Raw genomic sequence first — 25,944 nt, forward strand, 5'->3', positions numbered from 1 at the left:
AAACAACAAGCATCAATACCAGTTACTAAAGTCAGGATTAATTTGGTCCCAGACACTCAAATGAGAAGTATTACTTTGCTCAAAAAACCTTTGTATTTGCTTAGTCTTAGTCATCGCTAGGTACTAATTTATTTTAACAGAAAGACCAGTAGGTTCCCCTACTACATGCACAGTAGCTCAAAGGTTTTTTAATTGTAATTGCTGTCCAATTAGTTGATGACACTGGATTGAAAAACACAGAGGAACTGCAACTGGTTTGGACTATGCCATGTATTACCTCTCTAATTTTTTTGGTAAATTGTGAGAATACAAAATAAACCCAGGCATCCTGGATGATCTGTAAAGTTCTCCTTAGCAAGGCCGATCTTTAATCTACTTTTTCTGGAGATCATGAAGAACTTGTTATTCTGATGACAAGTGGGATTATTTTTTTTTTTTTTTTTTCTGGATACAATCAATATGAGTTATGTTCCATTAGTGCCCAGGTAAAATCCTTGAAATTTACCCTCCAGAGATCAATGTGGTTATGGAAAAGAATACTGCCTGGTACCATAATGGCATGGGAAATTAACTAAAACAGGTGGATACCCCACAGCAGTGCTAATAGCAAGGCAGCTAAGAGCAGTAACAGTGGAGCAGCACATCTGCTGTTGACTTTGCTGTAATGTAACCTTTCTGCTGCTATCTTTGAATCTACACTCATGCCGAGTTACCCTGTAACTTAGTTTGCATCCTTCTATTCCTTTTTTTTTTTCTTTTTTTCCTTTGCTTCATGAGATAGGCTTCTTCCTGAGGTATAATTGTGGTATCAGCCTAAAGGGCTGAAACTACATCTCAAACCACAGTAGGCAGTATGTCTATCTGATTGATCATCACAAAGCAGAGTGGCAGCGGGAGGCAAAGTCATCGGCACTGAATGTTCTAAGAAGGCCCTTTTTGTACTGAGATTAAGCTATCATGAAATATTTATGCTCACTTCTGCATGTGCTTTATTGTCTGTTGGATATGTGCTTAGAAAGAGTTTGCTTAACCAATATAATACCCCCATCACTGTTATGATGCTAGTGAGTTTATGCCAACAGTTAATTTTTGTTCTTAAATAAAGCTTTTTACACTTATGCCTTGTCATTATCTTTGTGTGCATTATTTCTATACAACAATATCATTTATATTTACATGATCTGGCTGTACTTATTGCATGCAGTTCTATGAGAATTTCATTTGATGAAATACAATTTACTTGGAAACTCTCAGTACATAAAATAAAGGAGTAATAATGATATTATTTGGGATTTCTCCAATTGATTCATCTTTTCAGTCCAATGTAAAAGAAGTCCTCTACTACAAAATACTATAAATGGAAGAATAATGTCCAAAAAATACAGGTAGCTGAAGACTTCCCTCAAACCTTTGTCAAGCTGAGAGAACAACCTGCTTAATTTGCCATAGCAAACACTGGCCGCTGCAGAAACTGCAAAATGCTTTTGCAATAATTATTTTGTACTTTAGTGTGAGTTAGATGTAAGGTCAAAGAAATTAACACTAGAATACCATTTAATCTAGGACATTAATCACTGTTAACTCATCTGATTTTACAATTAAACTGAATGTTCAATCTGTCAAGCCTCCAGAGTATCCAAGCTTTTTGTTCAATCTTAGCATTTTTTTTCTTTTATTTAGAGAAAAGTTTATTATCAGGAAGCATGTCACTGAACTATTAATGTAATCAATTCTATTTTATTTTCAAAACATTCCTGTGCTTTACTTTAAAAAGTACAAAATTAGATATGATTAGATAATTATTATAGCTTGGTTAGACTGTATGCAATTTGCAGTGCTATCAGGAATGTGAAACAATGCTATTCTGCAAAACATTATCTTGGGATCTAAAAACAAACTAGAAACATGGTAAGTGAGACCGAAGAATGGCACTTGCTGCATTGCTGGTTCCATTTTGGATGATATTAATAGCAGTTGAGCAATTATCACAGGGATATGCAGCAACTGACTGCAAGTGAATGAATGTGCAGTCTAACAAAATTTTAACTTACAGAAATTTCTGTACTAAGGCTGATACTGCATACGACACCAGCTTGAATGACCACAGCATGGAGTATGACATAGCCAGGACCTCAGTATACCTTGCTGTACCTAAGAGAGTGTTCTTTCTTATCAGCAACGAAATGAGATAGCCAAGTAACATGAGGTCTGGTCACTGATGGCCTCCAGAATACAAAGAAATCCACTGCCCTGAGCTGAACCTTCACCAAATGTAAACTACGCAGAGAAAAGTTTTCTTCTAAACTGGCAGCACCTCCCAGCACACAGCCTGGCATACAAGGCTGGGGCTAATGAGTCCACAGTTTGCAGAGCACTAACTGGTGAAGAAAAAGATAAAGATTTTTCTCATGGATATGATAAAAACTATAATGAGCATATGTTTCACAAAACCAGCATACAACCTTTGCACTACTGGACAGCGACTGAAATTAATGAGTGATACCACATGTATTGAAATGCCTATTAAACTTGTAGGTAATAATAATTTAAAGAAGTTTGTGGCCACATTTTATTTTAAATGAAAATTTCTGAACATGGAAATGTACAACAGACTCGGGTACCTGCCGTTCCAGCAGAACAAGTCTTCCTCATATTTGAAAATTAAAGGACTATTTGCAAACATCAAAGGTTGAAATCAACATTATGAAAATACAAAGAGTAAGTAAGAATTGTTTCTTGCTCCAGAAGGTTATAGAAGGCTGCAAAGTATAAAATACTGTATTTTTAAATAAGTGTGCAACTTGTTCAGGTTAGGGGAGACTGTCACTAAATATAAGCCTTACACATTCGTACTTCTCACCAGGAACGCCATAGTATCTTTTGAGGGAAGTTCCCAGTCTTCATTCTACCATCTGTATATTTTATAAGTGGTATCAAGGCTGACAGATGAATATTTATGTTGGCAAATCCAACACACTTCAGTAAAACAATAAACTTCAACAAAAAGCTCACATCAATTCTGCAGTTGGGTTGGGTTTAGCAATTATTAATAATCTATTATGTTTAAGAAATGCTGTTTATAGTTCAAGAAATGTTAAATACAAAAAAAGATCCAGCATCTGAGACTGTCAGCTGGCTCACTACTGGAAATTACTGTTCTGAAGAGTTCAGACATCATTAAAAGTGAGAATAATACAACACAGTCATGTTCCTTTCCCTTTCTTTTCCTCCTGTCCTCTATGTTAAATCAGAAGTCAGAGACTGATATGACCTCACAGGCAACCTACTTTCCTCTTCTACCTGTGCAGATTCATTCTCTATGATACTACCCATTTCTGGGAGCTTTTCAAAGCCTGTCTTTAAAATATTCTGATGTTTCTTCCTTTGTTAATTTGATATATTATTTTATAGTCTAACAGCTCCTTGGTAGTAAGGTTTTTGTGATACTCAGCCTGAAGCTCTCATAATTCATTCCCTTAACTGTAAATTTCTTTATTCAGATTCAGTTCTATTTCTGTCACACCAGACTGCACCATTCTTCTGTTATTATAATGTTATGTTCTGAGCAAAAGTTGGTTTTTTTTTCAATTATTTCTCTTACTGAAAGGCAAAATTTCATACTGAAGCGAATACCTACAGTACAAATTATTTTTGTCTCAAAATATCTGTCTGCAAATTTCTGAGCTTTATCTTATTTTCTGTGTGTTTTTGTAAGCCTTCAAAAAAAAGAAACACAGTCTTTTTGTTTTCCTTGATATTAATACTGCATAATTATTCATTACTACCCCTGCTTATTCATTACTACCCCTGAAGATTACTAGAGATGCTGCCTTTCTCTTCCACTCTAGTGAAGATACCAGAAAATATACAACTGTACACTATGCAAAAAAATACTGTAATACTGTAGTACTATCCTCTTCATCCTTCTAATACCTTGAGTTTACTTGGCTTATTGTTTCTCTCCCTGTTACACCTTGCTATCAAAACTATTTAAGTATGTTTTGTAAAATTACATTTATCTTTCTAGTATATGTTATTTGTAAGTCTGGGACTACTAAGTCTTACTTCAACTCTACTCTTGAGGGCATACTATGTCACAGCATTTTTACATTTTACTGTAACATCAAATTAGACTTTAATGTTAAGTATTGCAGTTATGGCCTGACATTTATACAGTCACCTTTTCCCTCCCGCTCTACATTTTCCATTGAGTTGTTAAATGTAATTCACAATTACATTTGGAAATTCACACCTATAAATGAAACTGGTGTTTGTAGTTTTTTCCATTTAAGGCAAAGCTAATCTTATTTTAAATCATTGCAAAAACTAAAAAAAAAAAAAACCAACCAAACAAAAAACCCCGAAAAAAAAGTGTAATTTTTCTGTCACTGCAACTGCACATATGGCTTGCCAATTATTTAAGGAATGATTAAAATGAATCAAATGTCTAGAATTCCAGACGAAGAAGGCAAAATTCTTCCTTAAAACCACAGTTGATTCACAGTTACTCTTGGTTCACCCTAGTTGCACAGTCTGTACTGACTGAGACTGATCACTGCAGCTGTAACTGGTCTGGATGCAATGCTGAGGAAATATGCAGACAAGGCCACATCCAAAGTTGCACCTTGCCCATTAAGCCCCTCTGGAAAAGGGGCACAAAACACAACCAGCTGAACAGCCCTGAGCCAGCTTAATGCAAGAAGGACTACCTGCGCTGACTCAACATACAGACACTGCTTAACTTTTAACGTGGCCACCATACTTGTATTACCAGTATCCAAAACCCCATGACTGCAGTAGAAGAAAGTTCACTGATACTGAACTGGTGATAAAATTAAATAGAGGGATCAGTCAGTGCTACTAATTTTCCCCTTCTCCCTTTCTTTGTGTTCTATTATCCCATTTCTTCTCATAGGAAAACCACAGGTACAAAAGGTACTCGATTAAGTACTTCATCGCTGCACTGGGAGTCTGTCAAGTTCTCTTATTTTATAGAATCAGAGAGTGGTTTGGGTTGGAAGGTACCTTAAAGATCATATAGTTCCAACTCTCCTGCCATAGGCAAGGACACGTGTATTTGAATGGACTTTATCTGCATTGGGAATGCCACTGTCACTAATAAAACAGTGGGGTGTCATTTACTGTAATGCTGCAAATTGAATTAAGTTCTAAGAGAAAAGAAGTACTTCTTTTTAGCCCCATTCTTCTATCTCTAAATTCAAGTAAAACAAAGTCCTAATATAATGAAGTAAAAATTAAATTAAATAATGCTTTGCAAACACTTACAGCCCATAAATCTGTGGAGCAATTTCCAGTCGGTTCAGATGCATGTACAGCTCAATATCATGTTTCTTCAGCAGATGATCCTGAATTTGGTTTACTTTTGCTACAATAGCAATAGACGGGCCTAAGTCCTGTGGCCTTGCAAATGGCGTAGGTGTAATCATCACATCTTTTTCCTGCAGACACAGAAAATAAGAAAAAAAGAGAATATTCTATGAAGTCTTATTGTCTAAAAGGGACTGTCTACAAGAGATTTGTTTTGCTGTCATCATTGCCTTCCAAATAAACATATTAATAACCCATTTCTTTTCCAGCAAAAGAGGAATCTCAAGTATCCACTTCTGTGAAAGGTATTGTGGGATTCCCCTTCCCAGGCATGCCAAGGTCCATCCTCTTATTCTGCACATCAATTTTTACGTGCATGCTTTACTTTTCATGCTCTGACAAAGTGTTGACAGCTTTATTTTAGCTTTAATATCAGCAGTCTGAGTCAGTCCAGAGCAAAGCAGATAAATGGTAACTTAGTAGAGAATATATGCCCTCAGAGGACAATAAATTGCATACCAAATAGGAAATAACTTATTTTCAAATGACGCTTCCTAAACAGGATTCCCTTGCTCAGAAAATCTGTTGGCTCTACCTTAAAATCTACACAACTTTGATAATGCATCAGAAAACTTATAAAACAAAACCAAAATATAACAGTGAGATCAACCCAAAGACTGTAAGGTAGCTGGTTGGACCTAAAGGTTGTGCAAACTATGTAATGATCTAGAATATGACATAAACCAAATGAAAACAGAGAAAGAAAACTACTGGAGCATTAGCATCCTTGAACCTGATATTGCTTTATCTTTTTTCTTCCTGCAAAAGAGTGATGCATTATTGAAAAAGAAGCAGAATGTTAGGAAGGAATTCAGGATGTAATGAACCACACTGAATAGGAAACATATAAAAAGGAAGATCAGAAATAAAAAGGGAACAAATCAAACCTATCAAGAGAAAGACTGAGGAAAGGGAAACGGAGAATTAAACTGTCAGGAACAATGCTGAAGTTATAAAAGAAGGAAAACTGAAACAGTAAGAAGATTTCTCAATGATTTTGTTGCAATCTGTCATCATGGCTATCTGACCTGAAAGGCTCCCTTTAAAAAATAGTTACTGTTTTTATACACTTTTGCTAAATTTATTGATAGAGAAGCATTATCAAGGTCAATGGGTTAAGAATTTCAGAAGACTTCATTACAGTTTAAACTCTTGAAAGACAAAATCACTTGGCTCAATACAATGAAAAGCACATTATTTTTTACATTCAATAACAAAGAAAAGGTTTTTTTGTTGTTGTAGAAACTATCCCCAAGGTTGTTTCCTATAGTTATAATCCCTCTTCAACCCCATTCTTTCTATATTAGCATTTTAAGAGGAAGGAAGAGAACTATCAATATTTTTCAATCATTTACAACACAGTTTAACATTTAAGTGGGAGGTGAACATTTAATAATTTCTTCCAAAAAGCTTATTTTTTTATGTTGATCACCTTTGCTTGAAATATTTTTTTCTTAATTATTCCATTTCTGTACCATAGAAAGTGTTTATAATGCTGAGCAGCTACTTCAGGTAAAATGATTCTATTTAATGATCTGATTGATTATAAATTGTATCTTAAAATCTGCTTAATTGTTGCTTTGCTGTGGCAATTGCAGCAAAGGGATTTATCTGTCTATTACAGTGTGATGGTTTTGCCATGCTGTTGTGGTACCAAGACATATTCATTTAAGATGTCCTATCAAATTGCTTGACAAAAGCTCCCTCAGACAGACTGTCAAATAAAGCTCACTGAAATGACGTCCTTTCATTCAAAAACTTTTCTGTTCTACCAAACAGAAATTTAAAATAAAACATCTAGCATCTTAGGGGCTAATAAGAAATGCTGTCACTTACTTAAATACTAAAGTTCTTCACAGCTGCATGTATGTTGAGAAAGGATGTTTCTCTTACCTCCTTTTAAAATTATTCTATTAACTTCTTTATTACCAAACGGGGCAGCTTTCCTTTTACCCTGATTTTTGCTTCTCCCTTGCATGGCTATTTCCTATCTCTGTTTCAGAACCATTTCATTATTTTCTTGGTCACATGCTAGAATGTAGAATAGTGAAAAAGGGTATCCACTGATTTCCTTCTCATCTATACAGAAAAACACTCTAAGTATGATATGATAGCATTGCCTTAAAGTTAAATGCTAGTCTACAGTAACTATTTGCATAAACATATCAGTAATTATTTGCATAAACATATCTTTGAAACTAATAATAAAAGTCTGTAACTCCACACATTCATAGATTGTGCATGTTCCACCAGTTGATGCACATAGTGGGTATGAACTTTATTCTGGTTTATTCAAGTTGACTTTTAACTTCAGCGTAACCACTGCATGCACTCATAACTGATGACTCAAAAATATCTGCATTTTAAGCTTTTCTCTATAGGCACAGATTCTCATATAGAAATCTCAACATTAGAATCTATCTACTTGTAATGTCTATCTGCTGATTTGTAATATGAGAAGACTAGCTAGTTACTCAAATTAGCCTTTACATCATTAGTTGTCTGTGGGTTTAAAGCCATCTCTACAAAATTAGAAAGCAGACTTTTAAACACTGGCTCAAGTGTCAAAAGATTCTGCATATCAAAACTAATGCAAGCTTCCTCTTACAGCACAGTGCCAAAACTGGAGTTATTTATCACTTGCAAGCATTTGTGCACCTTGGCATAATGCAGCACTGACACATTGCTGACTGTCAGACCGACTGACTATCAACATGGCTAAGTGCATCAAATAAGATATACTGGATTGCCATTTTTAAAAGCATGAGATAAGTAAACCATATGCATCAAAATGCAGTTCATCAGCATCTCAGAAATTAACCCATTAACAGAAATCTTCAAAGCATGTCATAATCTGTGGGGACAGCAGCTGCAATCAGTAATCGATGCCATGACTTTCCATGCTTCCTGATTTGGTGCACTCCACCAAGAAGCTCAGTGGATGACTAGAGTGCATATGATATGTCTGTTGTCTCCTCTCACACAATTTGGTTGAGAAAATGATAGATAATACATTTAGTCAGCTGAAATTGCTCCAAAAAATCACATCAGCTGGTGTGAAAGAAACAGCCCAAACAGAAAGATGCTCAAATAAACTGACACAGCCAAGCCGCCAAAATATTTAACTAGAAATGACTCACAGTGCCTGTGCCTAAAGCACAGAAGCCAAGTGGACAACCTGATACTGTGCCCCTGCCCATTCTCACTATATATTAAGTTGCCACATGAGGCAAAACACCTGTTTTCTTTTTGTGAGCTTCTAAGTCTTGGGAAAAAAAAAAGAGTGCCTGTGTTTAGTCATCTACTGCTGACATGAAATATAAATGATCTATCCCAAATGGATGCAGTTAACAATAAAAAGACAAAAAGTGGGATGTCTCAGAGATGTGCTATTCTGTTTACGGGACAGCATCAGATTCACCTCTAAGAACAATTTAAATACGGATAGCAGTGAAATGCAGATGAAAAATTTAGATCAAGTATTACAAACAGAATCATCAAATTGTGCCACAAAACATTACCTACCACAACACGAACTGGAATGGCTGGCAGTCGATACTAATACAATTTATATATTCACGCATTTAGGAAACAAATGCTACAGCAGTAAAGAGAGGCTAGGACATAGTACACATATAAACCGTGGACAGATTTCTCTCATTAACCACTAGGGAATGGAGTAGCTGAAGAAGCTCCTCTAATGGCAATTGGGAGTAATGGAACCAACTGTTAGAGGCTATAAAATGTAACATGTCTCTCAGAGCACACACTTTCATTGCTTCCTTTGTGAAGATTCAGACTTTATGATGTAGCTAACCCTCAAAGTCATGATTGTAAAAGGCATATGTACAAGAAAGGATTATTAAAGATTATACATGTTTGCAAAGAACAAAAACAAACAACTAGATATTAATCCATGCGCTTTGCATTGTTAATTTTTTATGCCACAAAAGGACTGGAAAGGGCAATACAAACTTTCACCTTCTACCGAAGCACTGAAAATCTGTAAGCAGTTATTTCCCAGAGTAAAATTCCACCTCAGACTTTACCACCTCTGCCACAGGAACTGGAACAAATACATTGGAACACACTGAATTCTGAAGCGCTACATTCAGAGAAATGTCTCACAGCTTTGTTGTTGGAACAAAAGTGACTATGTAGTAAGTTCATAATATTCACATCTCATATGCTTTATCCTTAGTTACTAAGAATTATGTAAAACACAAACCCAAATAATAATTTTTACCTGTAGATAGCTTAGGCCAAGATGCCAATGCTCCACGTCTAATAAAATATATACACAAATCCTTTTAAATATCTAAGGAAAATAGAAGCCTTTATGTGCATCTTGGTTAAACACCTTTTTCTTCAACAGACAGGCAAAACTACCTCTCAAACTAGTACTCTCTAATTACAGTATGCAAATATAGGTTTTGGTGCACACATGTGGACATCCAAACCCAAACAAATTCTTACTAATTTTTTTGTTAGCTACAGATATTCACCCCGTGGTCTACGTGAAAAACCCGGACGTGAATCAAGCTGGAACCAAGTTTGGAGTCTAACTCTTTTAAGATATAATACACTGAAAGTCTTGGCAATACCTGCAATAGGGCTCTGTTCTGCTAGAGCCTTCTACATACACTCCACCACACAAGTAATTTTTCAGAATTAAAAAAGAGATAAATGTAAGGAGCGAAAGAGACAGGAAAAAAGTATGCAAAGGAAATCTTGAGCAATTGATGTGAGGGAATTGTCCCTCATGGCATGCATGAAAATGGTTACAAGCAAGGAGTAGATGGTCCCTAGAAGGTGCCTGCAAGGAATAGTTCTGTAGAACTAGGAACACTGAAAAAGCTCTTCTTTGGAAAGAAGCAACATACTAAATACAGTGATGTCTTTATAGCTGCACAGGAGATCTGAGGGCAAAGACAATCCCTGTGTTTGAATACCCTGAGGTCAAGGAAAAAAAAGTAAGGAAATGTAGTGATGAAGTTGCGAGGGGAGGGGGAATACGCACCTTGACCTTTGATAGACAGTATATGATTGAAATTTTGGTTTCACAGCAAATTGGTTATATATTAAACAGCTAAAACTAATTCAAGCCTCCGTAGGTTAAATGCTGCCTATATGTGTTATTTAGTATGACAACTGCACAGGTTTGAGACACACAGATGTGCCTATGAGAGGCATTCTTTCAAATGTTACACACAAACATCACTCATACATAGGAGAAACTGCATTTGTATGTTCAGGTTTCTGATTATCAGGTGATCTTTCAGCAAACAGGAACTCTTAACTGGGATCTTAACAAATACTTATGTATTTGTATGTAATAAGTATCTTAACAAATATTTACAAACAAATTCTGAAGAGCCTCTAAAGGATGTAAACTTATTTGAACCTGCTTTAACCAAATCTTTTAAGAGAAGATGCCTTCTTACCTTCAAATTACTTCAATCGTATTAAAAATCACATTTGCTTAAAAATACAATAAATACATTTTGGAGCTATATTTACCTTCTGACTGTCATGTTCAAAAGTTGAAAACCAATGTTCTGCAGTTTTCATAAGACATGTGAACATTGCACTGGAGAGGAAAAAAGCAGAAACTTGGTGTTAAATAATGTATTATAAGTAAGAGCAAATAAAATGTAAAGGAAGTTGCAAAAACTTACTAGGCATCGTGTTCCAGATATTCAGGATTCAAAATAACTTTCATTTCCTCGCTGAAAAAGGCAACAGTGAACAATCCAAATGTGAATGTTTATTTTTGGTCAGCATTCTGCATGTACTATTATGTATTTATAAGCCAAATTTCATATAAAGTGCAAATGAGAAAACTAGCCTTTTTAATTAAAAAGAGCAACTCCATTGAACAAATGAAGTCTTTCCTTTTTATAAAGATCAAAAACAAATTAGCTGCCTTGTCTGCACTACAATGAAGTAACCATCTAATTATTCCAAATAACAAATTACTGAATGTCACAATGTATTATTTGAATATGCTTGATCTAGAATAATTGATTGCTGCACAATCTATCACTGTTTGTCCCAAACAAAAAAAAAATATGGTTACTGGTCAAATACGCAGTATCAAAACATTAATTTATTTTGTTTTAATAGCCTGTATTTTTATTGTACTTTAACAGCAATTAATCAGTGACAGCACCTCTTTTCCATCTACTTTGCTGCTTGGCTCTACTTTTTCAGTGGGGATGGAACAGAATGCTATGCATAACACATGGTTATTTTAAGTTACTTAGCACAGAAAAGCATCTTCTAGGTAATTTCAGGATATCTAACGACAGACATGGAATAAAACCACACACTTGTAAATAATCTCCATCCTTATGCTTAACTGCCTTTGGACAATCAAGTTGAGGGGTACTAACAGAGGTTATATTATACAGTACACATAATTAAATTGGCTTTTATTCACTACTTGGCTCAAAAAGAGTACAAAAAGACAAATGAAATGTCCTAAATATCACAAGTGATACAAGAAGGCAATTAGTTTCTTTTTTTTATTTTCTAAAAAAACCCCAAACTTTACATATAGGGCAAGAAAAAAAGCATCTGTATTTTTTGATGGACAATCATGTGTGAGGTAATATTTTATACATTTTATACATATGTGTATAATTACATGTGTACATACACATGAAGTTTGACTGGAACAGAGAATCAATAGCTAAACCTAATGTTACTACAAAGTCAAAAGATAGTCAAATATTGCAGCTGCAACATTGCAGGTGATGAAAGAAATACCAATCAGAATAATTTGTCTACATTGAGGTTTTTTTCTCTTTTAAGATATGAGGAAAGAGAATTGGTAACATGTCTGCTCTATGAATGTAGTTCTCTAATCTGCCTCCTCTCTGCAATGACAAAACCTAACCCATTTTTGGCAATAAGAATAAGGTGAAACAGCAGGTAGGTATGTAAGCTTTTTGATTAAGGTTCTCCTTAGGTTTCTTGTCTCCCCTTTTTTTGCCATCTAGTACCTGTGAAGGGGCCAATGTCTACACTTTTAATCCCCATTTCAGCAGATGTAGTATGGAAGATGAAATAAGGTCATTTACATAAAACCATGAAAATGAAACAATTTCCGATATCAGTTCACCCATTATAAACAAAGACTTAAGAAACACATATTAAAAAGTTCAAGTCCAGCTAACTTATTTATTTATTAATTTTTAAGAAAGCAGCTTTTTAATGCTATACAAATAAAACACAATGCTTGCCTTGGCTGTGCAGCTTCACTGGCATGTGAAAAAGCTTGATGGTCACAATGCAGGATAAAGACAATGGGAGCTAAAAGTTCATGCATACCCTAAACATAAAAGGAAGCGAAAGTATAGTAAGATTTTCCAGTCATATAATAGTTCCTAATGCATAGCATCAGGCAGCCAGCAATATCAGACGCAGACCAAGTAAAAGCAAGACGATTTACATTCTTAACAGAACAGTTTCATAATCAATGGCTTTTATCTTAAAGTCTGATTAAATCCAAGTGTTTATTCTTATATAATATACAGAAGCAAGTTATTCTCCCTTTCTCTATCACAACAGAAAACAAATTGGCAATGGTAGGCAACCCTGCACCTGGCAGTTTACTCCAAGATCTATGTTCATAAATATGAATTTTATTTATGATAATTACAATCATGATCCACAGTACAAAGATCTGCAATAGGGACAAATTTCAAAATTTAAAATTATTTTTTATTTGATAATGTTCCAAAACCATAGATAAAAGCATAACAGTAGCCCTCAGAGGAGAAAAGGGATGCTATTGGGGAAATTAGAAAAATTAAACTTCCATTCCTATGGACATGGAAAAGAAAATGAGTGTTTGGGTTTTTTGGGTTTTTTTTAAAGTTGCTATGTCAGTATTAAAAATAAACTCATTATAACATAATGCGTAGGAGACCTGGTACTGTTCCATTATAGGCAATTACAAGTATATGCAATCTATATGAAGATACAGAAAAAATATGTAAACATACAGGAATCAGAATAGGATGGATAGTTGAGGACTTGGGCCAGCATTAGAAGCACGGTTGGGCCTCCCAGGCCAGCTATTGGTGCTTTTATCCAGAGCTCACCAGGAACAGACAAGGAGTCTTGATTTGCTTTAGTACACCTGGGGCTTGTCAATTTGTTACCAGGAGCAGAAGCAACCACTTCTGGAAACAAGCAATCCCATTGGCAAGCTGCAACACACTGGCAGGTAAAACAATAGCCTGCACAATGAAACCTTGTCTTCAGCAGATATTCAGCCCCTTCCCTCATATTAGATCAGGGAAAAGGAGGATTTGAGGTATCATAACTTGGGAATTTGGTTATGTCAGGGTAGTTGGGCTCCCAGTGGTGGACTAGGACAGAAGGTGAGAACTATGCAAGCAACAGGTTGGGATTTGGGGTCAGCCATACAGAAGTAGTGAGGACAGCCCTTCCGGGATGGATGGGATGCAGTATGAAGGGTTGAGATGTGTTTGGTGGCCTCTGGACACAGGGATTACTGCAATGGAAGGGAACTCCTAACCTCAGCCCAAAACTACCAACCAGAGCCAGGGCTTGGTGCAGATGCCCAGGCTACTCCTGCTGGGTGTCACTCTGGATGGAGTTGTTGCCCAGCTGTGCTCCAGTTCAAAGCTTCAACTGCTTCACTAAGTGGAACCTCAGTCCCAGTTCTAGGTGAGTGCTCTGGGCAGAGAGCAATGCCAAGAAGATCATCTTGTCTACCCTGTGGGCAGAAAGAGCACTGGGGCTGCTGGACCATCAAGCTCACAGGCATTTCAGATTGCTGTTAGGAGTCAGATAACTGGTACTTTTTATGCTTGTAGTTCCAAACTAGAGAGCCTCTCCACTTGCTTTTCCAGCCCTTTCAGTGATGGACAGACATGAGCAATGATAGAGATACACGCTTGTGCAGCTACCCTGCTGCCTTGCTGGTATATCAGTTGATATCCCATGCAGCATTTGAGAAGTATTCAGTATCAGTGAGTTAGCTTATCAGCTTCATGTGTATCAAACAGATCTATTAACTACTAAAACCCTATAAGTTTTATTTGAAATAATGGGGATTTTCTTTAAGTGGTCCAAACTGAGCAGAGAGGTGGATGTGGAAGCCCTGTCTAACTCATTTTTGAGTGTGCAATAACTCATATTTGAGTGTGCAGCTAATTCCATGTTAGTGAATCATATCTGTTCATAAGAGGGAATTCCAATGCCTAGCAGTGTTGAAGGGAAAAAAAAAAAAAAAAAAAGGTTTGGAAATTTCTCTGTGTCCTATTACTTGAACTCCTAGGAAATTTAACTTCAGATTTTTCAGGACTGAGATCAGGACTGTTAAAGCCTCAACTGCAAGGTTGCAGCAATAGCAGTAAGGTGACTGGGCAAAGCTAAAGACAAGAAAAACACAGAAGTTTGGATGTTTTCTTTCTCTTCCTATTTTTGAACCTTTAGGGACTACTTAGAAAGATGAAGGCTAAACAGAAATTCAATTAGGAAAAAGCCCAGTGTAGCCACTTGATTTCAGGAGCTGATGTAGAATTTCCAAGCACAACAATATTGGTTAGACTGCAAACTGCCAACTTTAGATTTCTGGAAGTCTTGTGGTCATACCATGAGGGAAAGGAATAGTATGGACAGGGAGATAGGTCCAGGATTAGGAAAGAAATGTACGTGACAAAAACATTTAAACAAACTATAGATAACCCGGGTTGTGCTTTCCTACATACTCACAGCTCTCAGATAATCAACAGCTCCACGTCTATGATCTTTTATTCACCCTGATATACTAACATGAAATACGAGAAATGGATATGCCAAAAACTTGACTAATAAAAGCTACCACCTAAGCTGTAAACTTATAAGCTGAAGAAAGAGGACATAAAATAAGAATTAGTTATAAAAGATAAAAGCACATCATACATTCTTCCAACATAATAATATCAACTTTGTAATGAAGTAGAATCATAACATGGCTGCCCACATACAACAAAAACAAAACAAACAGATGATGAAATATCAGGATTTCAAAAAGATACCTCTGATCTTTCAGTTACAATAGTACTTCAAATGTTTAGAGATTTTTAGCTTGGCAAGAAAAGATACCAGTGTAATATGCATACACTTATTTTTTTCAGTGCTGCAGTTTACTAAAACTCTTTAGTGTTAATAAATAAGTTGACAGAGCTCAGATAATTTTATGACACTCCCCAGCTACAACAAAATATAGATTTCATAATACATTCTATGGTTTAAAAAGAAAACCAGAAATGCAGCATTTCTACAATGAAAAGTGAATCAATGCATTTCAAAATTATATCGACATCTCTAGCAATCAAATCATGAGTGAACAACAGTTAGCCTAGTGATTTAGCTTAGTTGTCACTACTTCTTTTCAGTATAACTAGGACCAGAATTTTGTCACCAGTCTTACAGAAGAATGCTAAGAGTAATTTTTACATATTAAGTACAATATGCTATTCTTTTTAGATGTTGTATTTACAGCTACTATTTAAAAATTCAACGATCCCTGTGAGGATTCTGTCTTTAAAATCTCTAATACAGCTTCACAACATCCTACTCCATTTGACTAGGGACAGAAATATTTTTTTCCTCATCAAATAAAATGTTACTTCATGCTGGTCAAAAATACACAAACCCTACTACAAAGACAACTTCATGCATATATGCATATTGAACAAACATTATTGATTGCTGCTTGTAAGACTATATGACTGATGCTATGTAATAATTTTAATGAAATGTTGTAAACTGCAGATGTATTTTCTTTACATTTGTAAGTATGCAAATTGTCAAAGAACTAAAACTTTTTCCAAATATTTTGAAAGGGAAACATCAGGTCCTGTACAGATGCTGACAGACAGAAGTATAAGTTTTCATTTAGTGGCTAAGTGTTATAATTCTAATATCAAATGTAGCTCTTGCATGTGGTCATACAAATGAGACAGAGGAATTCCCATAGAGAATAACAGGACCAGTCTCATGATGGATACTGAATATGATGACAAACTCCTTAATTTGAATTTTGTATTCAGGTAACTGTGGAGAGAGCAGCATGGAGGTGATCTGTTGCCAATGAATTAATGGTAACCTTCATTATTTTCAAGAAAATATGCTGGACTTTGATGTAGTGGAAATTATTATGGGAAGTGGGGCTTGAGTGAATGGTAAAAACAGAACCAATAAAAATAGTAGGACAGGAAGACTGATTGCAAGATAGCTTTTTGCTGAAAGAGAGGAAAAACCAACCTCCTGTCACCATCATAAACTCTATTTCCTATTAGCCAATTTAAAGAAGGGTACTGATGGACATGAAAGAAATGTTACCTAAAAAAAGACAGATATGGTGACAAAAAAGCAGGATTGTTGCTAGTAAGCTAACAGGAGCATTAATTAACAAACCCTTTTAAAAAGAGGTAAGAAAAAATAAAAGCTCCTAATAAAAGTGATGCATGTCCACAACACGAGAGGAAAACCACAGTCATTTGCCATTTTGTGGACTTGGCACAGCACCACAAGACTTTGGGTGACACACTGAACATACTTCAGAGAGATTAAATCAACAGTCTTTCATGATCTAGATTTATTTCATTTTCTGCACTTAACCTTTCCCCTTAGTCTTACAGCAACCACTTCCTGGAATTACTGCACTACTGACAAACACCAGTTGAAAACAGAGGTAAAAAAGTTTTCTTTGTCAACAGCCTGTAGGCTTGCAAAATTGAACCTGTTCTTTTATCTGCCTATGTTCATTTAGCCCACCAAGAAGTCTTTATTAAAGCTGAGGCATCAGGCAGTCAAAGTTCATTAATACCATTTATATAATCTCTGCAGTTTCAATTAACTCAGCAAGACATTCTACTACATGATAACAGTCTCATTAATTCAATAAAATCCCATAACTATTAACAATATGGTCTATGTTAAACGGGGTGTCACCTAGTAGAAAATAACAGCTTTAACAGCTTGTGATGAAACACAGGGCTTTTTTTTTTTTTTTTGTTTTAAATTTGATCTGGCTAAATATTCTATTCTTATGTAAAAGGTATTATTTCTTGGTAAGGAATCAAGAGGATTTTAAATATGAGCAGAGGGTAATTAAGTCCTTTTAAGTCATATCAAAGAGTAAAATAATACTTCTTGTTCAATAAAGATAGACTACATTAGCTGGAATGTGTTCTTCCATTTTCCCATCATCAGTACTCTGGACTATAGGACTATATTCACTAGAAAGGGAAGGCTGAATACTGTTGAAGTGTTTTCTTTAGTAGTGCCCTTCAAAATACAGCTCACAAATCTCATTCTTGTTCTCATGCAAACCTTATCGCTTACTTATAGTCTGTCAAAAATGAGAAATAACCAGCTGATAGAGATTTCACGTGTCTGACAACTATATATTTGATTTTTGTTACAAGCTGTAAGATCTTCAAAAGTAACTGTTCCTGCAACTCACATGCATCTTTTTTTTCTTTCTCACAAAACACCACTGATTTCCTGGCTAGAGGACAGAGTGGTCACAGACCATGCCTGAAAGCGTACAGTGTCTTCTAAAAACCTGCACGTTTACTGAACCTCTGTATTTTTGTCATGAAAACATTTCTGTCTACCTAAAATTTGCTGCTCTACAGTTTATCGTTTGTCAGTGCACACAGAGTATCCCTCAGTTTGTCAGTCCCTACTCACCGTACTGATAATAGCCTGAAGAAACAAATACAAATATACTCGTGTATACTCTGCATATTGGCCTTGCTATATTAATTTAGTATCAAGCTTATCGTCACTTCAAAACCTTCAGAACAAATGTTGAATTAAATTATCCTGCATCCCATGTGGATGCACAGTTACCGCAGCTTTAAGGTTTTCTTTACCATTTTATCAAAAATGGTTCGAACGAGCTCTCCCTCAGGTAACACTGTAAAAGTGGTATTTGTAGCACCCTTATCCTTCAGTCAAGAGGCATTTGTCAGCTGCATTGTATTTGGATGGTACACGGTTAGATAAAAGATCTATTCACTAACGTAGTGCACGGCTTTAGGACTTTGAGGAGTAACTTCAAATATTATGTAAAAGTTAAAATAGTAATGCCTAAATTTCAAAAGTCACTATTTTTTTGTTTATTTAGTACCATTTTTAATCCTGCTGCATACTGTCTTTCGTTATCTAGAGCAGAGAAAGCCTTTCTTTTTATTTTTCTTTCTTAGCCTACATTGAAGAAAAAGAAGCTGTTCATAAAGAAATTTGAAGTTAGACAACTTAGCAACCTTAAATAAAACAATCTGAGGGACCGTGTTATGAGGAAAAAGCATGTTATTCAATGAGCTTACTTTTCTTACTATCCAGCTGACAAGCAGCTCTTTGATTACTTTAGCATTATGATACAACTTCAGATACAACGGAACTACGTTATTGTCAAACTGCATAGAAAATGTTGAGTCAATGAATGCCACCTGTACAGGATTTTCATTACCTGCTTATAAAGCAACTGTTCATTTTCTCTGGCGTAGCAGAACAGAACATCTGTAAGAATTTTCCTCACATTCTCTTGCTGGAAATACTGCATTTCAGGAAAGCTGAAAATTAAGAAATACAGCGAAAATAAACAATATAGCACACAAAATCTCAGTTGCTGGTCTTCTAGAAATGGTTTTAGGTATGACAGCACCTTCGCTTGTCTGCTTTGCGCTGCTCTGTGAATTGTGGATGCTGACAGAGCAAGAATACTCCTAAAGAAGTATTTTTGCAGCCAAAATTCTGAACCATGTTCTTTAACATACATCAGTCCACTACATAGATAGGAGGATGGCATCACCAGTTATATTTAAATAAGCAATCCCTTTTAATATTATGAAAACTAGAGATCTGCAAGTACAGCGGCAGATTGTTTTAATTGCCAACTCCTTACAAACATCCAATCCACGGAAAATGAATCTAATCAAAATAAAACAATGAAGTATATGAGTATGTTCCTGCCTAAAGAATCAGTTTCCTTTGATTCTCAATGTCATGAAAATAAATTGAGTTGATACAGAATGAAAGAAAATAGAATGAGAGGCAATGACTGAAGCAAAAATCTACCCACTTCCTGTGGACAGGAACTAGTACTAAGCCTAGCAGCCCAGATGACCATTCTGGTTCCAGATGGCACAGCATCCCAATAGCAACTTAACACAAAGCCTGTGCTCCATCAGTTACCAAGTCTTTCATCAATGAATCTAAAACTTGCTAGAAAAGGAGCGTGATCAAAAAATCCAAGCAACAACAATTCCCCTCAGAATAGCTATTCAGTTAAAACTAAACCAGCTGAAACAGTTGCCTACTGATTAATTTCCTTCAGATACTGGAAAAATAAGCACCAAAGATCAATTCTCCATAGATAAAACCCATACTTTTTATGACATCCTCCATTTTTTTGATCTGTGTTAAGTTGGTAACTGTAACTGCACCATCAGTCTGCCCTGCAGTTTCACTAATAGTGCTTAGCCCTGTTCTTCATTTTTCTCCAGATAAGGGTCAGGCAAAGGAAGAGTGTAAGAGCTACAGTAAGTTAAGGCAGTTTGTAAACTTTCCAGTTAAATTGGAAAAAAAATGGAAGAAAGAAGAGGATGTCAGAAGAAGCATATACACAAACGTTCAATAGTTCATGAAACTTTGAAAAATAATTAGCATTTTTATAACAGCGTCTCATAATTGACATGAAAACCAGTATCTTAAGCTCCAATATATTTTACTGGCATCTTTTGTGATGCAACACAATTAGGCATTTCACTGTCTTTAGTAGCTGTCTCAAATAAATTTTACAATTATGAAATCATTTGATAGTCTGGCAAATATCCTTTAGAGACATAGAATGAAGTGGACCTAGTGTCAGAATAAGTGAGAAGAAGCTGGGAAAATCCTGTTATCTGCATATAATCCAGGAAAATGTAACTATTTACAGTCTGTAACTATTCTGGTTCAACTCTCATCTGTGCATCCTGCTCCTTGAGTGTTGGAGGCAGGAAATAAGGTGATTATGCAGGACATACCTTAATGAATAAGTGCACAAACAAAAGTGGGGCTTTTTTCATGGTTACTGAAGAAGTAACTAGATAGAAAAAAAAATGTTTCATAAAGCAACCACCCCAAACCACATCCAGCTACACGGAGCAAAAACAAAACCAAAAAAATCTGGAAAGGTAGGATACTAAAAGGAAAAGATCAAATTGGACAAAGAAAACCAGAAGATTACTTAAAAAGACAACACAGTAACCCTCAGGCTAGATTGCTGACATAAAGGCTATACAGTATTGTCAGTTTTGAGATGAAATCACATGGACTGTAGATAAATTTTCTTCAAGCAAATTTCTTTTTCCTGCTTCCCAAGTCTAAGTTACAATGCTAAACTTTAGACCAGTTATAGCAACGCTGTTGTAAAGCCTGTCATAGAGATAATATAGGGAACTTTAATAAATTACTTTAGATAAAACTATTAGTGTTAATAATTACTGTACTCATCTCACAGAGGTGATGACAGGTGAGCACAGAAACGTAACTAATTAAAGCTAGAAAAGTGCTTTGAAATCCTTGGATGAAGGACTTGAATTAAGAGCCAAGGCAGAGGAGACACTGTGGCTTACACGTAGCAATGCTGAAGCCCTGTGGAAGGCATTGGGATGAAAGGTGTAGCATTTTCCTGGTACCTGGTGGGGTTAATGGTAGACCAACATTTGGAAACTTGTATGCACTTGTACTAATCATATTACTGTAAAGGAAGGACACAGCTTAGACCAAAAGTGCATTACTGCACATGGCAACCGACATAATTTAGGGGTTTGAAGAGATTATTTCTGAAGGACTGTTATTCAGGCCTGCCCTAAGAAGTTTAGGAAAAGAAGACTAATAAAGAAAACCCACAAATACACAGACATATCTGTGAGGATCTAGTAATATCAGAGATTGTTACACAAAAGATAATAACGAACTCAGGAATAAGCTGGCTGAAGTATTAATTATAGTAAATGTAAATACAAGAGATCACGAAGGAACTATCAGTTCAGGATGGATTTTTATTGAGAATGTCATTTCATGATTAAAGCACAGTTTTAGAAATACAGTATCCTCAAATCAGGCAAGGTAAGGAGACTTTTCATGAGCACTGGAATATTATATTTAATTACATTTCTGAGAAAGACTACATAAGGACATGGGAATCTTGCTAGACTTTTTACCACGACCACTACAATTAAACAACAGTGCATTCAAGTCCCTGCTGTCTGAAAGCAAACACCATTGCGAGTTAGTTATTTACTAAAACATTCCTTTAGCCCACTTAGGGTCCCATACACCAGAGGCAAGCCAGACTTTGACACAGAAGAAACAGGCTGGCAACCAAATAAAAGGATGCACATATTTTATAAAACAAATTTGGTGGCAGACAGGAATAAGGCTCTAAACCACAGCCATGGAGTGACCATCTTTCTTTCACAGACAGACTCCATTCCCTGCCATTCCCCAACGCTGTTACTCAGCTGAAATGGGGAAAGATACTAAATCAGAAAAAACCCAAGATGCTCTTGCAAGGGTTTGGTAAAGGATAATAATAACTCCCCACTCCTCCCTCATTGCTCATTTTTTTCTTGAAAAGGAATAAATTGGTGTATAAAGATGTATCTTCCTTCCAGCAGTCCATTCTTTTACATAGAAACTAGATTTTGTCTCCTGAAACTTAATGGATTGCTGTTTCTTCCCATCGCTTCTACATGTTCAGGAAGGATGCAGCTGTCTTCCTCACTACCTTTTTTATAGGTGGGTATGGGGTTTTTTTTGTTGTTATTTGAGAGATGGACTTTGAAACAGCAGCACCCACCACTACTCATCTTCACAGTTTCCATTGCCCTAAATTTTGACTGTTACTTCTGCAGCAAAAACTAGGTAGACCAGTACATAAAAATACTACTACAGAAGAAAAGAAATCCACTTGATTAGTCTACTGGGAATGCTCCCTAAGCATTTTGTTGTTTAAAATACTGCAAAGAGAAAGAGGGTAATAAAATCTAACCATTTATAATCTTAGATGTACAAAGTGATGCCAGCAAGTAGACTGGTGTTTTGTTTTGACTGGTAGCTAGATGCTCTTGCATCTGCCAATGTTCTGATTTCTCCATTTCTGGAGAATGTTTTCAAAAATTCTTCTTTATCACTTAGCTGCTTAATCATCTCAAAATAAATCTGCATTGTTTCTTGGTACATCTTTTGACTGACAGTAATTAATCACTGCATTCCTAAGTCTGTTACGAGTTACTATGGTGCTAGTTCATGCAACTTCCTTTTTTAGTAGAACAATAGAATGCAGTATTATAACTTGGTTGATACTGCTATCTACATTTAAAGTAAGGCTTTTACTTGATTTATAGTAAACCTCTCTTACCCTCTCTCTCACCCTGTTTTAGAAGCTTCTCACTTGGATAGAAAGAGATGGTGTTCGGTTCCAGCTCAAATGTACGTGTTTCTAGGTGGCTGAAGGAAAACCCACTCTGAACCTCTCAAATCCCATAAAAAAGTAAGTTAGGTGATTAAACGGAACTGTTGATCACCAGTGAGTTAGGACTAACTCAACCAAATCCTTCCCTACTTCCCTTTGAAATATTGAAAATTCTTATTATGCAACCAGCAAAAAATTGTATTTAGACATTATGGCTTGCCTCTCCTGACTTTAGGTGACTACAGCTCAGTTGGGTTCAAGCAACCTAGAAGCCCTTTATAATTACTGCAGAAAACCATACTTTCCTACAGTGTGATTTATCAGACTTTAATACCAGATATTTACTTTAGGAAGATGTGATTTGTGTCATAGAATAGAATCATAGAATAGTTAGGGTTGGAAAGGACCTTAAGATCATCTAGTTCCAACCCCCCTGCCATGGGCAGGGACACCTCACACTAAACCATGTCACCAAAGGCTCTGTCCAACCTGGCCTTGAACACCACCAGGGATGGAGCATTCACAACTTCCTGGGCAACCCATTCCAGTGCCTCACCACCCTAACAGTAAAGAATTTCTTCCTTATATCCAATCTAAACTTCCCCTGTTTAAGTTTGAACCCATTACCCTTTGTCCTGTCACTACAGTCCCTGATGAATAGTCCATCCCCAGCATCCCTATAGCCCCCCTGCAGATACTGGAAGCTGCTGAGGTCTCCATGCAGCCTTCTCTTCTCCAGGCTGAACAGCCCCAGATTTCTCAGCCTCTCTTCATACGGGAGGTGCTCCAGTCCCCTGATCATCCTCGTGGCCCTCCTCTGGACTTGTTCCAACAGTTCCATGTCCTTTTTATGTTGAGGACACCAGAACTGCACACAATACTCCAAGTGAGGTCTCACGAGAGCAGAGTAGAGGGGCAGGATCGCCTCCTTTGACCTGCTGGTCATGCTCCTTTTGATGCAGCCCAGGATGCGGTTGACTTTCTGGGCTGCCTATCATAAAATGCCTATCATAAAAAGCATTGTAAGTTAATGACAGATCCAGAAATTTATTTAAAGAATGGAAATGAAAAGGACGAGATGTAATAGAGGGTACTTACATTCCGAAGCCAAGGAATGTAGAACTTACTGCTTCTTACACTGACAGTTTACAAACAGATACATATGTATACATAAACCTCATGCTACGTTTTATGATTAGGCAAACAACAAGTGTCTGTATAAATACATGCAGTTTATCAAATAAATTTGTGTTACTTTGATGATTAATTTTGCTCCATTGTCTGATTTATTTTGATATTGATGACACATAATGCATGCTGTTATTGTTTCAAGTAGACATTATTTTATACAAATACATAAATGGAAATGTCTTTGGACACTATTACTGATATTAGTGAATATTACTCACCCTGCCACTGTCCATGGACTTAGTGTATACATACATATTTTTAAATAACAATCTTACATCCAACATAACTGCCATAGAACTTTTCATTCTCCAATTATAGTTTAGATACGTATATATTTTAATCTTAGAACATCCTGATCTGTTTCCCTTAACAAACAAAAAATACCATCTGTTGTGAGAATGCACATGAAAGCGTACTCAGATTTTAATTATACATCTCATGGCAAAATGCATTCAAGAATGGGTCTAGGGACGGACACATAAAATATTCCAAAACCAGACAGCAATGATTTCTTCTGCATGACTTGGTTTCTGTAAATGAAAATGTGTGAGCTGGGGATTTGTAAAATCTATGACTATCACCACTTTTTTCAAGTTATAAGGAAAAATATTTGCAATACAGTAAAATTTCACATGGTAGCAAACCCGTAATTGAATTTAATTAGATTTACACATCAGTCAATGCTTCCACTCTGAAAAGAAATGTTTTCAGGAACTGAGTGTTCTAACTCAAACAAGTTCCTCAACAGGAATGACCTAAGGGCCAAGAAGATGAAAACATAATCACAGTAATATTAGGACAATTTTTAAAAGGCATATGTGACAAATAACACTAGAAAAGTGAGAAAAATAGAAAAGCTTAACTTCTCTAGATGAGTGACATTTCCCTTACTAATTACAAACTGTTTATTTTTTAATTATTGATTGCTAAGAATTAAAGAAAATAATGTTCAATTTTTATAATGATCATAATTTAGTTAAAAGACCTTTTAGTTTCTCTTACTTTCTCTTTGCTTCATATGTGAAACTCTGCTTTAAATTTCACATAGTAGTACATTTCTTAATATCTTAATTTAGAAGAGCTTTTCTTCAATGATACCAGTAAATCTCCAGGGTTTAGTGTTTAACTCGATTTTCTCATTTTTCACTCCAAGAGAGCTGTATTTTTATACATTTAATATATGTTTCCACACATTCATGTTCAACAATCCTGACATTTACACTAACCGAAGTCAAGAAAACACAATATAATGTATAACACATAAAAATGCAGAATCTAAATTTATATATAGAAATTTCTGTAAAGATCTACATACGTTCTTGTCACATCTTGTTCAATCATTGCTCGAAGCTCTTTATCCTGGAAAAATTTATTCCAAAGACTCTAAAATAAAGAAAAATAATTGTATGAAATAGAGACTTCTACTAATAGTTCAGGCTTATATACTACATGAGCAAAGTACTGTACAAATATTAACTAATAAATCTTCAAAAGTCCTGGTAGAGTGGTATATCAGTATTGGTATATACGCTGGTGACCAGCCCAATGAAGTAACATTTGTGAATCAGCCCAATGAATCTGAGAAAGTCAGTTTAGATCAGAGATGAAAACATTCAAGTTCCTTGATCCTTGTTCTAGGCTCACTCCATTTGCTCACTGGATGGTTGGTCTGTGAGTTACTTGTAAGGGATCTACAAAGACTATTTATAAAGGCAGAGTAAATTAAAACTTACTAGAACCAGTAGCTCAACTGAAAAAAATTCAACAGTTCATGCCTGGAAAAGAAGGTACCGTACTGTACTACATTCCTCCTATGAATGTATGTGCTTTAAATGGACGCTGCCATAATTTCCAAAGAAATTGTT

At 35.9% G+C, this 25,944-nt stretch overlaps 1 protein-coding gene across 1 annotated transcript in view; it reads right to left on the bottom strand.

The window, feature by feature from the left end:
* Window positions 1-25,944, bottom strand: part of TBC1D5 (TBC1 domain family member 5) — a gene marked incomplete at its 5' end in the record, with an annotated part of 186,650 nt that overhangs the window by 113,465 nt on the left and 47,241 nt on the right. Inside the window, 6 exons of the mRNA XM_080611116.1 lie at window positions 5,287-5,459; window positions 10,909-10,978; window positions 11,067-11,117; window positions 12,627-12,724; window positions 18,896-18,998; window positions 25,395-25,462. Of these exons, the coding sequence (XP_080467242.1) occupies window positions 5,287-5,459; window positions 10,909-10,978; window positions 11,067-11,117; window positions 12,627-12,724; window positions 18,896-18,998; window positions 25,395-25,462 (563 nt within the window). The remainder of the gene's footprint in view (window positions 1-5,286; window positions 5,460-10,908; window positions 10,979-11,066; window positions 11,118-12,626; window positions 12,725-18,895; window positions 18,999-25,394; window positions 25,463-25,944) is intronic.

This window comes from Psittacula echo (genome assembly GCF_963264785.1).
Source record: "Psittacula echo genome assembly, chromosome: 2".
Taxonomy (NCBI): Eukaryota; Metazoa; Chordata; class Aves; order Psittaciformes; family Psittacidae; genus Psittacula; species Psittacula echo.